At 40.8% G+C, this 15,392-nt stretch overlaps 1 protein-coding gene across 4 annotated transcripts in view; it reads right to left on the minus strand.

Moving 5' to 3' along the window:
• The window catches only part of FMN1 (formin 1), a 379,042-nt gene that overhangs the window by 134,299 nt on the left and 229,351 nt on the right, over positions 1-15,392 (minus strand). For all 4 annotated transcript variants that reach the window (XM_074327935.1, XM_074327933.1, XM_074327934.1 and 1 more), the window contains 2 exons: positions 3,276-3,337; positions 1,301-1,389 (listed from right to left, as the gene is read on the minus strand). In XM_074327935.1, the coding sequence (XP_074184036.1) occupies positions 1,301-1,389; positions 3,276-3,337 (151 nt within the window). The remainder of the gene's footprint in view (positions 1-1,300; positions 1,390-3,275; positions 3,338-15,392) is intronic.

The raw sequence follows: 15,392 nt of genomic DNA on the forward strand, positions 1-15,392 counted from the left end.
TCTAACTATTCCATCATTAGTCACTTAATTTTCAGTGATTAGCACATTAATGGGGATTCATTTATTAAGTTAGAAAAATCTGACGTAGGGCCGAGAGTTGCTAAGGATAGCTCAGGCTGATGCAACAAAAGGGCAATGGAACCCCATTTGCATTGATTCACAATGTTCCTAGGCGTCACGAAATAACTTTGGGGTGGGGGTGGGGAATCCTGACCTATGCTCTGTGTGAGAACAATTCACCTAAGGACCTAAGTTTCCCAGAATTATCATGAAGGTTTGTCAATAACTGAGTAAACCTAGAAATCCCTTGCCCAGCCATTTGGGAATGTTTTTCTGGGCCTGAATGCCCAGGCATCCAAGGGGAGTGGGGCATTCTACAATACCCAAAGGCAAGGCAGGTAGCTTTCAGCACAAGCTACAGCCCCTGCATAAGTCTAGGGCTGACTTATTACCTGATGCTTTATCACTCAATTTTCTTTTTGTTTCCTCCTCTTGCCTCATCTCCAGGCTGAGACGGGCGGCCTACATTGGACATGAAACATCCAAGATAGCAACAGGCAAAGGAGTCCTCTGTCCCCTCTGGACCCATTTCACACTCTCACAAGAGTCTTGGGCCATGTGAAGCTGGAGGGGGCTGAGGGTCTGCAGAGCCCCAGAAGCTTATCCATGGTTTGCAGACCCCAGGAGCCCAGCCGAGGATGAGTCACTTAGTTGCACGTTAGAGTTCTGGGTTTTCAAAGGGTGTGGAACAACACCCCAAACCACAGAGCGAACAACTCTAGATAGTGCATGGAGAGAACAACGCACGCCAAGAGAGGATGAAAAAGTCATGTCCAAACCAGGCAGAGCAGGTGGGGAAATTTGGGAAAGCCTGGCACATTCAGCCTACGTTTACTGGATACGACATTTAGGAACATCAATGCAGTGGTGTGACTCTGACATCATTTTTTTAACTGATCAGCAGAATCTTAAACAGAGTAATGACCTCTTCCTTCTTCAGTTACCCTTTTGGCCAGAATGTTTAGTCTAGGAGGCATTAACAACTTGCTAGAACAAGAAAGGGGAATCACGAGGGGTGGGGAAAGGGGTTGAGACATATTCTATCCAGCAGCACAAATCTCGTGGCTGCTTTTCCGGGCAGTTAGGTCATCCTGCTGCATGCAATAGGTCACGGGAATGATGGAGCTGAGACTTAGGCTCATTGCACAACTTAGAGGTGATTATTCAGAGCTGGGAGGCTGGATGATAGAGATCGCCCTTCTCCTTTTGGCCCCCAAAAAACGTGTTTTAGCGTCCTTACTGCTCAGGTTTATCCAGCAGCTTCAACTCTTCTTCTTTGGATGTCTCATAATACTTTCTTATTTTAACCAATTCATCCTCTTGGGCTCTCTGTGTTCAAAAGGAAACAAAACAAAACACAAAAAAATGAACAAGGAGAATCTGTCTAAAGCAACGTGTCTTAAAGTGTGGCCTCTGGACCGGGAGCTTCAGTACCACCTGTCACTAGCTAGACATGCCAACTACTGGCCCTACCCCAGCTTTAGGAAACTTTAGGTGAGGCCCAGCAAGCCCTGCGAGCGATTCCGATGCACACTAATGTTTGAGAACCACTGGCTAATACGAATGGTCCTAACGAGTGACATTAGCTGGATCGATGGTAGAAGCCGGGACACTGGATTGCTAACTTCGAGTCCTCTCTCTTTGCCTGTAAGCAGATGTAGCTCAAGTTGTCCTTAGCACTTGCCTTCTGACCCTCAACAGCCCTCCTCACTTATGCAGGCCCCTGACTTTTTATTTCTAGTCAGTCACCACCTTCTCTTTTTCTAAGTTTTGTAATTAATTTTGCCTGTAGTGCTTATGTTGGCATTTGGTCCCATACTTTCTCAATTTATTCAACTATTTGAGTTGTATGCAGCTTATCTCTACTGTAAGTTGACAAGTACCAAGTATGTGCACAGTCCTGGGTCCATAGTAACAACAAAAAACTTCTAGAAGGCACTTTGCCTTTTACAAAGGTCTTCAACATCAATTAGTGTATACTCATTTTATAGATGATTCCACTGAGGCTTACACTAAGTACCTGCTAAAAGGGACTGACTCGGAATCTCTCTTCCATGATATCACACTGCCCTCCAGGAACGTAAGAAATGCAGTGCCAGCTCCTGATAACCTGGTATCTGTATGCCTTCTTGTCTATTAATGAAAGCCTTACTGATAGAAATGCGAGAAGTTCTCACCCACGCATGCTCAACAGCTCCTGATGTACATAAAGGATATAAAATTGTGGAGGGAACTGGCAATCCCAGTAGGCTGGCTTATCACACTATGCAAATAGTCTATAAGATACTTAGTATTGAAATGAATCATTTTTGAGCTCGCTGACCTCCAGAGCTCCAGGCAGCTTCCTGGGAAATACCATTTCTTCAGTAAAGAGAATCTGGTTCAATGTATTTTCAAATCCTCACCGAGTCAGTGAACCAGAACAGTCAAAAATTATAGAAATTCTTGACTCCCCTGTGTCATCTTCTCAAGAGAGCCTGTCAATTGTGTGGGTTATTTCCTCATATAACCCAAATTTAAAGACCATCTATGTGTACAGTGTGGTTTATTTTCAAAAGACATTGCTACTGCTACACATCTTATCTCTTAATACTCATAAAAAATCAGGTACAGCCCATTATAGTTCCCATTGTACTGATGACCAGACAGGCATCAAGAGTTTAACAGGCCCCACATCACTCAGCAGAAAGTGGTAAACCTAAGACTGTCTGACTCTAAATCCAAAACACACACCTACCATGCTATGTTACTTTCCGCATTCATACCATCAGCTCATTTGGACTAAAAGCAAGCATCCAAGCTGGTACCAGCATTCCCATCCCTCAGAGGAAGACATTGGTGTACAGCAACCTGAACCAGTAGCTTACCTCATTAACTGACAGCAAGCCACAGGGCTGGGTTCCTTCACGTAGAAGTGGCCTCCACCTTGAACTACCCTCCCTGGCAGGTGTGCAAAGAGATCTACTAACCCCGATACCACCAGAGGGTTCCGGAACCTAGTGCTTGTCTCATGTCCGCTCATATTTGGGCTTGCGTTTCTGAGTCCTAATCTCTTTCATGCTATGTCAAACTCCTTACTGCCAGAGAACAGGAATAGCTCAGTGATTCTTTAGGTGGAAGGAGTCACAGGTAACTATGTTTTAGACCTTGAAATTGTTTTGGTTAGGAACGATATGGAAATCTGGAAAGTGGCGCTGTGTCTTTTCGGTACTCACGTTTTCATATAAGGCTGCCAGAGTCTCCAGGTCCACTACAGAGTCATCCACATTGAAAATGGCTGCCGAGCACCCAGAAAGAAAGAGAAGAAAAAATACAGGGCTTGGTTAGACTCCCCCATACTAGATTCCAAGCAATATAATATTGCACTTTCTTACACAAGTTGCGTCTTTCAGCTCGTTGCTGCTCCCTTTGCTTTTGCACTAGGGGGTGCCCAGTGAAAGAAACCAAAATGGTTGCTATTGCTGGCCTGAACCTTGGCCCTGCCTGGTTTAATTCCTCAGGCTCTAGTCCTTTCTGCAGTTTAATTTAGGCTCCACAGGAGAAGTGTACGTGCTTTAAAACTAAATCAGTTTGTGGATTTGAAGCCCAATTTTAAATCTTTCTTCCCGGCTGGTAATTGAAGAGATTTAGTACCTAATGCACCAGAACTGACTCTTGCCCATTACCAAGAAGAAAGAGAAAAAAAAGACAATGTTGGCAAATTAAATGAATTCAGGCATGTGATTTCAGGCACCTTTCCATGGCCACTGCAAACATCTTGTTTGGATTAAAAAGACAAGAAAAAGCAATCATTGCATCAATGGCAAATTAAGATTATGGAAACCTCCCATGAGTCAGTCTTAAGGCAAATTCTCATTCCCATGGTTTTATTAGGATTCTACTTGTTGTTCTGTATCTTTAATAAGTCACTTAGCTGTTAACTAATATGCTTATAATTTCATCTAGAGAGATTCCTTCCCATATATACCAGGATATAAACGTGGAGTTTTTAAAGCCTTAATGGATTTGACAATCAAAGTGTTTGAAATAGGCAGCTCCACATCTTTAAATAATTATTCAAAACTAATAAAGTTTGTTCCCTCAACCCCACCTCCCTTCTCTGACTTTACATTGTGAAATTAACCAGCACGCTAGTAAATTTTCTCTGTGGCAGGCTAATTAATTTTATTAAACCAACCAGTGATATTTAGAATGCCTTAAAATTTTGCTCGTCAACCATTATTCTGTTCATTGGCATTACACCATGGTTTTCAGAGAAAGTAGGGATCAAGGTAAAGGGAAGGTTGCTTTCAAATTGTTTTGCTTCTTCTGTAGTTTAGAATCATATGAATGCCTTTATACAACTTTAATAAAGTTAATTAACTCAGCTATGATCATGTAACTTCACAGAACACCGAGAAATGTACTTAAAATTCCTTCACAGGCCACCTTCTCTAACTTAGGAGTTAATCAGCAAGCTATTCCTAGATAGGTGGGGCAGTGAGAAAAGAAGAGGTTAATATTCTACTGGCAAAGTTAGTCACCTCAGATTCCACCAAGACAAAGAAAAATTACACTACTGGAAAAGCCAATACGAAACCACAAAAGAAAAATGTAGTTTGAGGAAAGAATGAAAGAATTTGCCCTTCCAGGACTGTTATTTTGTACATGAAGATAATAAGAATTCACTAATTTATTAGATAGACTGTGCATTTTAACATGGCTGTTGCTTTAAAAAACAGAAACTAGCCCAGAGCAATGTCTATTTTATGTAAATTCCTATATTCTCTTACAAAAAAAAATCAGCCAACGAGAATGCAGTAAGAAAAGGTGAAATCCTAAATAATTTATCAGAAACGTTCACTTCTAATCATCCATCCTAGGTACTATGCATGGACTATAAGTTTAGATATAATCAAGTAATCTTAACTAATGAAATAGAGAATGATCTGTGGGCTTCTATTCCTAGTGAGTAAATAATTAGTTTTTAAACATTAACCAGTCTGGGTCCCAGACCCACAGTTTGAAGGGTTATATGGTCAGCCAGTGCCCCTCCAGGTACTAGGTAGCAGAAAGAAAACATCTAAGGAGGACGGGACAGAAGAACAAGCACGCGCCTGGAGACCCATGCTTGGTTCATTCATTCAACCATCCCTTGGATAAATATTTATTGAATGTGTATTAAGTTCTAGAAACTGTTCTAAAATGCTGTGCTTATACAAATCAAAAGTGTATAGGATATTCAAAGCATTTGATCTCATGAATTTATACTCTAGCTTACGGGACGGACAAAAAGACTAGTAAATAGGTTTCAGATAATGATATCCTATGACGAAAGTAGAGAAATGAGCAACATGAGATAGATGATTGATGAAGACTTCTTTGAGGAGGTGACTGTTAAGTGAAGAGCGAAAGAGGTCAGTTCTGGGAATCTCTGGGGAAGAGCATTCCAAGGAGTGGTAACTGCAAAAGGAAGTTTCTTTTTCTAATGAAGGAACAGGCTCAAGGTACAGGAAAAGACCAAGATGACGATCATGGAGGCATCCAAACATACTCACTATGTGACTCTGGAAAGGTAAATGGTCTGAGCCTCAGCATATTCATAAAAAGGGTTTAATACCATTTACTGAAAATAGTAAGGGGGATAACGTGTATGCTTGGCAGAGTGCACAGAGCATGGCATAAACTCAAAATGGTACCTATGAACTATGGCTATTATGATTTTAAATATACAGATTGCTAATGTGTTTTAAAGCTTGTTAATGCCTATCTCCTCTGACATCTGGAAATAATTAAAAAAGACTTAAACTACTGAGCATTTTATGCTATAAATGAAACTTTACAGAATTCTTGAAAGTTTCAGATAGGAATAGTTGCTATTAAACCCTTTCAGTCCTTCAAAACCCCACTTCAGGCCCAACTTTAGGAAGCATTATCAATAGGAAAGATATATGCACAAATAACTCTAATTACAAAAAAAAAAAGTACCAAATGTCTTAAGGGAAATACAAGATACCTATATGTCCATTCAGAAAGTTAACGAATTTTTATCTCTAATTTCCATCTTTCCCACCAATTGACACTTCATCATACCATCGGTTATATTTGTAAAAGCTGGGTCTCAAAATTTTACTCTGATGTTTAAAACAACTCTGACGTCTTTCCTTTAAATTTGGATAAAGCCCAACCCCCCTTGGCCTGATTTGTAAGTCCATTCCCTTCCTGGCCCTGAGCTACACTTCCTCACATCCTATCAGGTCCATTCCTCCCATGCACCCTGCGCTCCCGCCAGATTGGGCAGCTCCCCATTCCTGAACAAGCTACAGCTTCTTCCCTTCCACACCTCATCCTCCAAGGCTCAGGTGAAAGGTTTCCTGCCCTGCAAGGAGCACCTTGACCTTGGAATCATTAAGTCCTCACTCTTTTCCTTTCCCATGGCACTGTACTCATATTTTACATACGGTAAGAAGAGTCTACTTTAAGATCTTGTATTAAGGTCTGTTGCCTAACAGTTTCCCTCTCCCACTGGACTGTGAAGGACTTGTAGTCAGGGATCGTTCTAGACACCTTGATATCCCCAGCTCTCAGCATAGCATCTGGGGTGTAATAGGAATTAAAAAAAAAATCGTTTGTGGATGGAATAGATGCTACAGGAATCCCAGAGTGAGTCCTTCTGCTCGGTATCAGGCAAAGTTTCTTGATTAAGAAAGCATGGAGTCTTAAAAACAAACCAAAATAAAACATAGGGATGTTAAAAGGGACAGAATTTTTGACAGATGAGATAGTATGGGTGTATAGCTGAATTAAGTTTCGCCCATCCCCGTTTGTCCCTATTGAAAAATCAAAGCTTAGTCAGTAGAGTTGCATAATAATGCCCCTACCCAATAAGATGCACGTCTTGCCTAATAGTCCTTACCAAAAAATAATTAAGTGTAACAAGTGAATTTCTCATTTTTAAGGAAAGTATCTTTCCCCTCATTCTTAACCTTCCAAACCTTTTTTAAATAGCAGTATTGCCTTAGGCAAAAAGGTTACCAGTAACAATTCAACTGTTACCCTGCTCCAGCAGACACCTGAAACCCCCATTTATTAATCACCATGAAGTAAGCCAAATTCATTCCCAGCAAACACACTCTGTAAATTTACACCTACTGCCAGTGAGCATCAACTGGAAGGATGTGAGGCGTTCCAAGTGGAAGAGGCAGATGCAGACAAGCTGATGCCAGGTGCAGGCAATAGCAGGTAGTTCAAATTTGGGTTGAAAAGAGTGTAAATGAAGGGGACTAAGGAGAGAAGGCTGCAAACATAGTTTGGAGCAAGATCTTGTGGGATTCTGAATGCCATGATGAAGAGCCTGCCATGCCCCTGAGACACCGTGGTGGGGAGCATTGAGCAGCTATGAGTGGGGAGTAAATTGGATAGCTAGATTATACACCACACGTCACAATCTGGAACGACTGGTTTCGGACCTATGCCAGTGGGCAAGAGGCAGCAAAGACCTGCGTACTGTGGACAGAAAGAACAGGCCAGAGGAGAAAGACACTAGAGCACATACAGAGCTCTGGGATTGAGGAAACTGCAGTGTCGACCACTCAGAGACTTTACGCCTAGTTTTGGGGGAAGAGCTGTGGACCCACCACAGAAATAGGCAGAGGTGTTTAAGAGCTGGACATGCCATCTGATCTTCCCCCCAGGACCTGGGAAGGAATGGGACAGAGCAAATGACTGGCGAAGGAGGAAGCTGATGGGTTAATTTAGGGCCAGCGCCATGCATTCCACTGAAGCTTTCTCCTCTTCCATGTACGGATCTTAAAAATAAAAGTAAGATAAAATACAGAGGTGGAAGAAGCACTATGAAGAGATCATCTGGTTGATCCCAGGAACTCAAGGAAATTAAATTATTTCTGTTATTTCTATCCTCCAGAGTGGCCAAAGGAGGTTATGTTATTGGCCAAAGGTCTAAAAGGCAAAAAAAAAAAAAAAAAAAAAAAAAGCTTAACCCCTAGAACTCCTAAAAAAGCTATCTTGCAAGGACATAATTCTGCCTCCTAATCAACAAAAACAGTTAAGTTCCTACATAGGGCCAGAATCAATACCTGATCATTCTGTTTCCCAAATGCTGGGACAGTGTATTAGAGAATTGACTCTTGAAGGCATTTACAATCAAACTGTCATCACGAGCCCATTTAATTAGTTAAGCGATGATTACAATGTAGGAAGAAATCAAGCACTGATTAAAATAATTTTGGAGTTATCTAGGATCAGGTAGCACCCTCCATTTTATACTTTAAAAACACACTCTGTCCCTGTTGCTCTGTCTGCCTCTCTCTCACATGCTCACACCTTTTATCTTATAAGTTGAATAAGCAAATACCAGCCTACACAATTCTATAGCTTGCCTCAAAGTCCTGATACAGTAATTCCAAGTAATTCTAGCTTTTGTTCCCATCTGTAGAGGGCTCATTATACCAACACTCCTGCAGATGGTGTCAGAAAGGTGAAGTGTCAAATCCACAAAGTTGAGACCCCAACAACTCATTGCTACTGCAATATCAATCATTGCTGGTGGTTTTTACTTTTATCTCCCTCTCTCCTTAGTTATCCCCACTCACACTGTCAATTCAGTTAGAATATTTCACCTACACCTCACAATATGCCGAAAGGAAGTAGACACACGCTGTGAAAAGCTGGTAATTTTATTGGGTTCCTTTACCTTTAAAAATCTGTTACTTGGTCAAGTCTGGTTTCTGGGCTCCTTTTTTGCAGGGAAATTGAGGCAAACATTTTTATGTGGTCCTCTGGTGCCTGCTCTGTACTCCAAGAATTATATACACAAGGATCATTAGAGTAGTGTTTCGCCCATTAAGATATAATAACCGTCAGCAGGGACAAAAAGCAGATCAGCATCACAAATTCAAACTAACAGGCGCACATAAAAAGTATGTGCCTGCTTCAGGCACATGCCCAGAGTCAGGGTTTCACACAATAGGCAAATTACCTCTCCGGTTTGGAGACAGCTTTGCACAAGACCAGGGTAAGGAGAAAGAACATGGAGGAATTCTCTCAGCCTTGCAGCCATTTTTAACCCTGAACACTTTCCCCCCAAGTGTGCCGTATCCAAATAAACAAAGAATGACAGTGTTTGCTGTTTGAAAGGCTTCTAATTAGTAAAAAACAAGCAGTTATTTAGGGGAGCTGTTCTTTTTGACTAAAGAAGCACCCTTGGGCAAGAAACACGTGGGAGACTGAGGTAGGAAGGCACACTCCTTAGTCTGTTAGATTAGCCAAAGAAAATCTTGTCATCCAAAGTGTGGAAGATGTCACAGACAGATAAGGCTGGGTTAGTTTACCAGCTTTGGCTAATGTTGGTTTTAAAAATACCCTCTTTGTAGCCTACTTTATGCTTCTTGGTATTTCCTTAAGTAGTTGACACGATATCTTATACAAACTGGGATTTTAATAATCACTTGCAAATGGACTAGATCTATTCTCAGCCCAAGAAAGCAAAGATTATTAAAATTACTTGACGCTATTAATGGAAATTACTTTGTTAACAATGTTAACTTTCAAGTAGCAATGTGATGACTTAGCAGTTTTGCCCCAATTACTGATATTTTTAGGGCTTGATACTCAATTTGTAAGGAAAAGAGAACAGAATGGGGAAAGTAGCATAGGAGGCCCTGGGTTTTTAAAACTTTCAGGTAACCTACCCCCCAAAACTTCCACAAACCCTTAACCTGTACCAAGGAAAAGGCAAGGATGTAGGGTCATGGAAGGAGGCAGTGGTAGAATCTGAGAGCAAGGCCAGAAGAACTCTGTGAAGTTTCACTTCCCAACAACAAGGCCATCACTGAGAGGGAAGACCATGTTAAAACTGGGCAAGAGTTGCAAAGAAGGGAGGAACGGGGAGGGTGAGACAGAGCAGGAGCTGCACAGAACCCGCCGCACTGAGAGCTCTGGAACCACGTCTGTTCACAGCGGCCATGGCTCTCTTCTAAGATGCCTCACCGATTACGATGTTCCACCTCCAGTCGGCACTGGGCTTGCCTGTGACGTGGGGACACAGGAACGCACAAAGCCTTGCTCTATGCGAGTATCCAGATGAAATGCTGAGGACGTGAATCAATTGAAAGGAATCTCTGTCCACTACACCAGAGGGACAGTAGGCAGACCTTGCTAGGGATTCATACTTAATAAATTAATAGCCAACATTTATTGGGAGCTTCCGGTGTTTCAGGCATCGCCCTAAGTGTTTTACATTTAATCATATGAGGAGGGTGTGACTGCTGTCCCTAGCTTTACAGAGGACAAAACGAGGGCAGAAAGTCACACAGCTTCATGTCTAAAGCTCAGTTCCATAATCAAATTTATGATTGTTTTTCTTTGATCCCTTTAAAAGTATTAGACTATAAATAATCACTTTACCTACAATCCTCACCACTTCAAAAAATACACCCAAACAAATCAGTTAACCAGATACCACAACAGTCTATACAGAAGTCTTGGTCTCTCAATGGCATCACAGGCTTTTTACATAAATCTATAGTCTCCCAGTGGGCACCATATACAGCTCCTGCTAAAAAAGAAAGTTGTTTTGTAGTATACACAACAAGAATTTCACCATTTAAATAGTAATCACTAATAATTAAATTCTAATATGCTGTCTTAGTCTGTGGAATGAAATGCTCAAATTTCAATCTTTGTTAATTATTTGCAGTTATTCAAAATAGTCAGTATTGTAGTTGAAATCGCAGCAAAATAATTTCTAAAAGAAAGAAATCAGGAGCTTGAAAAATAATTATCTGAAAAGAAAAATACCAATATTAAAAGAAAAGAAAATCGACAAGTATATAAAGTCTAAGTTTCTTGAAAAGATATGAATAATTGCGATTTGACACTGCATGGCAGAACGAAGAAGGGAAGCAAGAGCACAAAGAATGAAGAAACACAAGCAAAAGGTGCCCCCGGACACATAAAGAACAAGCACTATCAAGGGAATATATTTTACAATCTCATTCACATTGCCGAATGCCTGCTAGCGTGCCATGTTAGTTAATGCAGTCCTTAATTCGTACTTTGATGAGGATAGGAGGCAAGCATAAGGACCTGTGAACAGGAGCCGGCTGGGACGTGGACGAAAAATGAAAACCCCAAAAGGGACACTTATCTAATCGATTCCGAAAGCTCAAAATCACTCAATCTTATAAACTAAAAATCCTAATTCCCACCTAAGTCCAGGCATGTGCTACATGCCTGGAGGAGCCCAAGGTGCCATTTTATAGGTGCAATTAAAATTGTCCATGGTTCAAACCTCAAAGAAGGGCTACAGCATAGAATTCACACAACTTCCCCTCCTTCATCCCTCTATGCTCCGTAGGGCAGTGGAATGAGAAAGAGTTTGGATTAAGCTGCTTCTGTTCTTTCATTAGTTCTGGTTCTTTTAAGCCAAAATTACATTCCAGGCAGATTGGATGGTCTCAGCCAGTGCCTGAAGGGAAAGTACAAAGAAAGGCTACCCTCTGCTTTTTGGACTCAGCTCTGAGGGAAGGAATGTACAGTGGTCTAGAAAGAGGTGGGTGGGAGCCCTCCTGCTCAGGTGTTTTAGATTCAGTGGGAAGACGAGACAGGTGGGAAAGGAAAGGGCAGTATTAGAATGACTGTTTATATTCATCTAAAGATATTTTTTAAAAAACGAGATCTGCCAATATTTAATAAGTTGATTGACCCTGGTACCTTCAGTACGTACATGAGCAGGTCATGATCACCTCTCAACTTTGGTGGGTAAACTCCTCCATGCATGGCATCCTTACTTGTTCTTTTACTTTCAACATATTATGATTCGGGGGGCAAGGGGGAATTAAATGAAGTTTTCTGATTCTAAAATCTGTTTTCACTAAACTAAACTCGACAAAATAAATAAGTTGGCTTCAAAAGATTTCTGCAGGGAAACCCCAGATTGAAGATAATCTGTCAACAATAAGAAAATGATGGAGCAGACACTTTGATTGCTAGACAAGTTCTTCATCAGTCATGGAATGAGTTAAAAGCAAGGACAGTCACATCAGATTTGCCAAGATGTTGACTTCCATAAATTATAATAGAACTCATCAAGGGACTGTTTGAAATGTGGGTTTAAATCCACTATTATTGTAATGAGCCTCACCTATTTATATATTGAGCCTTGAGAGATTAGCTAATGAGAACCCAAAGCCATCAAAGAAACCATTAAAAATTATTATTAATCTCACTTTAATTTTTCTATGTTTTATAATGTGAATGTTAGTTCTGTCACACATTTACATGAAGTACATGTTTTAGAAAACTCCTTGAGAAGCAGGCTCAAAACTTTTTACTGATACAGGCACACAATAAAAAATTTGGAGACCAAGTGCCTTTGAGTATAGGGTCTTCTAGGTTAGAATTAGAATGTTCCTCAGGAAAGTCCTAGACAATTAGTGGTGAACTTTAGATGCCTGGTCAAATTTATTATGTTTTAGACAACTAGCAGAAACCTTGACAAATATTTTTAGAAATTATTAGGCAAAAGTGAGCAAAGTCCATTCTCAGATCTGGGTTTCAGACTGGGCATATAACTCTCCGGCATCCTCTCACATTTTGGTATGAGATTCGTAAACAGAAAGATAATTTTGATGCTGATGAACTCTCAAACTGAGATTCTGGACTAGTAGGAACTAAACTAAAGTGTTTTATTTTGATGTTAGATTAAATATTATAAATATGAATTCTGCATGTACGGGAAATTCCAAATGAATGCCAGGAGGTTTCTGGCACCTCGTCTATTGCAATGCATACAGAGGTTTATGTCAAAAATAGTCAACAGCAATTTTCCATCTCCTCTGGGAAAAGAATAAGAGGAAATCACTAGCATGGAATGAAAACACTAATTTGCAGTCCTGTAGGCAGAAACTGGGTCCAAGGAAGCCAAAATGCTTTTAAATACAAGTCATCCAGTTTAGCAGATGGAAAACCAGCAAGAAGTAAGTCACTTCTTCAGAGTCTCCCTTGGACCAAATCCAAGTGGTGAGGGTATTAGAGTCAGTTTCCTGAAACCATTCTTCCCCCATGACCAAGGTCCTCTCCTTAGTCATGCGGTGCTTTAAGCTTCAGTCAGTATAGGGATTTGTCTTTCTCCTACACGATGTCCAAGACCATCTTAGGTAGAGGGAAACACATGAGGATGGCTACCTTTTGGGAGATGTTATGTCTCTAACCTAGCCCTATCTATTTAGCATCAGGCCAGACTTTTCAGATGCTCATTGAACACACTGAACACTTGAGCTAAAATGTGTCCAATCATCTCTGACTCAAATCACCCCAAGCAGAACTGATCTTTCGGCTTCTACCCATGCTTTTCCTTCTCTATTTCCAGTTTATGTTTCTGGCACCATGACACACGTTCTCGTGAAGCCAGAAACCCAAGGTACATACAAGACTTCTTCTCCAACATCATTTGCATCTGATGTGGCTAACTGGAGCAATTCTATTTCCAAATATCTCTTGTATATGGTCTCCTCCTCTACATTTTTACAGATACAGCCTTACTTCTGGCTTTCGTCATTTATCTCAACAATCACAATCCCTTTCTAACAGATATATCCACCTTCAGTACCTTTTTTTTAATTATTCATTCAACAGACACTTGAAAGTCATCACTCAGGTGCTATTCTGGAGATTAACACAAATGAAAACAGTAGGCGAACAAAAAAAATAGTAAGTGCTGTGTAGAATATAAGAGAGTTAGGGTGATTTACATTAGGGAAGGGAAATCTGGGAAGGCCTCTTTGAGGTGACATTTAAGCTGAAACCTAGCAAAGGAAAGGAGCTAGCTATAAAGAGTGAGGTGGAAAATCATTTGGCACAGAGGGAATGTGCAGTGCTGTTCACTGATGACGTGCTGTGTCTTCAAAGACTCAGAAGAAGAAATGAACGTGGCCTTTGTAAGGAATGGAAGAGGACCAGTGAGGGTGGAGTGCAGTGAGAGGGACACAAGCACAGCCAAGGGAAGTAGGAGATGTGGGGTGTAGCCAGAGCATGGGACGCCTTGAAGGCCAGTCTCCCACAGCCCGATATATTTCTGCACTGAAAATCCAATCACAGTGCTGCCCCTCTTAGATGGTGTCTCCCTGAGCATCATGGGATAATGTCTGAATTTCATGTGATGATATTCAGGGCCCTTCCTGGGCTGGATGCTGCTTCCTTTCTTTAGCCCTGTGCCCTGAAACAACACGTGTACATGTAATCTGCACACTTGAGCTCCTCGTCTTTTCACATACCTTCTTTCAATTGGAAAAGTTTCTTCTCTGTGTGTTGACCACCATTTCATCTTCTAAGACTCATCTTAAGTTTTACAGGACTTAAGATACTGCTTTGTTATTTCATAGGCAAGTATACTGTAATTTTGGGCTGCTTTTTACGTCTCTCCGACCATCCTGTGAACTCTTGAGAATATGTTGCGTCCTACGTGCTGTGGTTATCATGCGGCCTTATACAGAGCTGGCTTTCAAAACGTTTATTGAGAGAGGAAAGAAGGGAGGGAGAAAGGCAGGGAAGAGAGGGAAACAGGGAGGGAGGGAAAAAGGGAAGGAGGGAAAGAAGGAAGTTGGTTTTGTCCAAATGCATTGGAATGGAATACATGACATTCAAATTCCATCTAGTCTATTTTTTAATTAAATTAAATGCTAAAAAAATTATTGAATTACTTTTATATGACACATTAGCCCAATTAGTTGTAAACAATGCTTAATTATCACAGAAGTTCTTAGCAAAGAAATGCAATCTGACATAAAGAACAAACACTGGCTCTCTACTTGCACACATAAGACTGTGAGGTACAGAGCCCCCAAATTCCACTTCTTAAATACACATTATAGGCAGTGTCCAGTGGACAATGGAGAAGTGTCCACCTTACAAATGAGGAAAACAAGGTTGTCTTTTAAAAGCTAAACCAGTAAAAACTGGATTATCCATCTGTGGGAGGTAATTGTAGACTGAAATACCCCAAACGATTATCTAGGTGACCAAGCTGTAATATCAGCAAAGGGGAAAATGGCATAAACAAATATATAATGACAAATAGAGACAGGTGATATGAAGGTAAAGATGAACAGAAATAATAAATATTTTTGTCATGACAAAGGAAAATTCTGTAAGTGAACACATTAGCTTTATGGTCTATACATCAGCTCTTTGTGACTTTGAAAAGTGCAAGTTAGTGGACCTGTCTTTGTGCGGTGATGAAGAGGAATATATGACCAGAAGGCTGAAGAATAGTCTCTGAACTGTGGTCATTTCACCAGGATTGACGTGCCATGTGACCTTGCCTGGCTGCCAGC

The sequence above is a fragment of the Rhinolophus sinicus genome, linkage group LG03 (assembly GCF_036562045.2).
Source record: "Rhinolophus sinicus isolate RSC01 linkage group LG03, ASM3656204v1, whole genome shotgun sequence".
Lineage (NCBI taxonomy): Eukaryota > Metazoa > Chordata > Mammalia > Chiroptera > Rhinolophidae > Rhinolophus > Rhinolophus sinicus.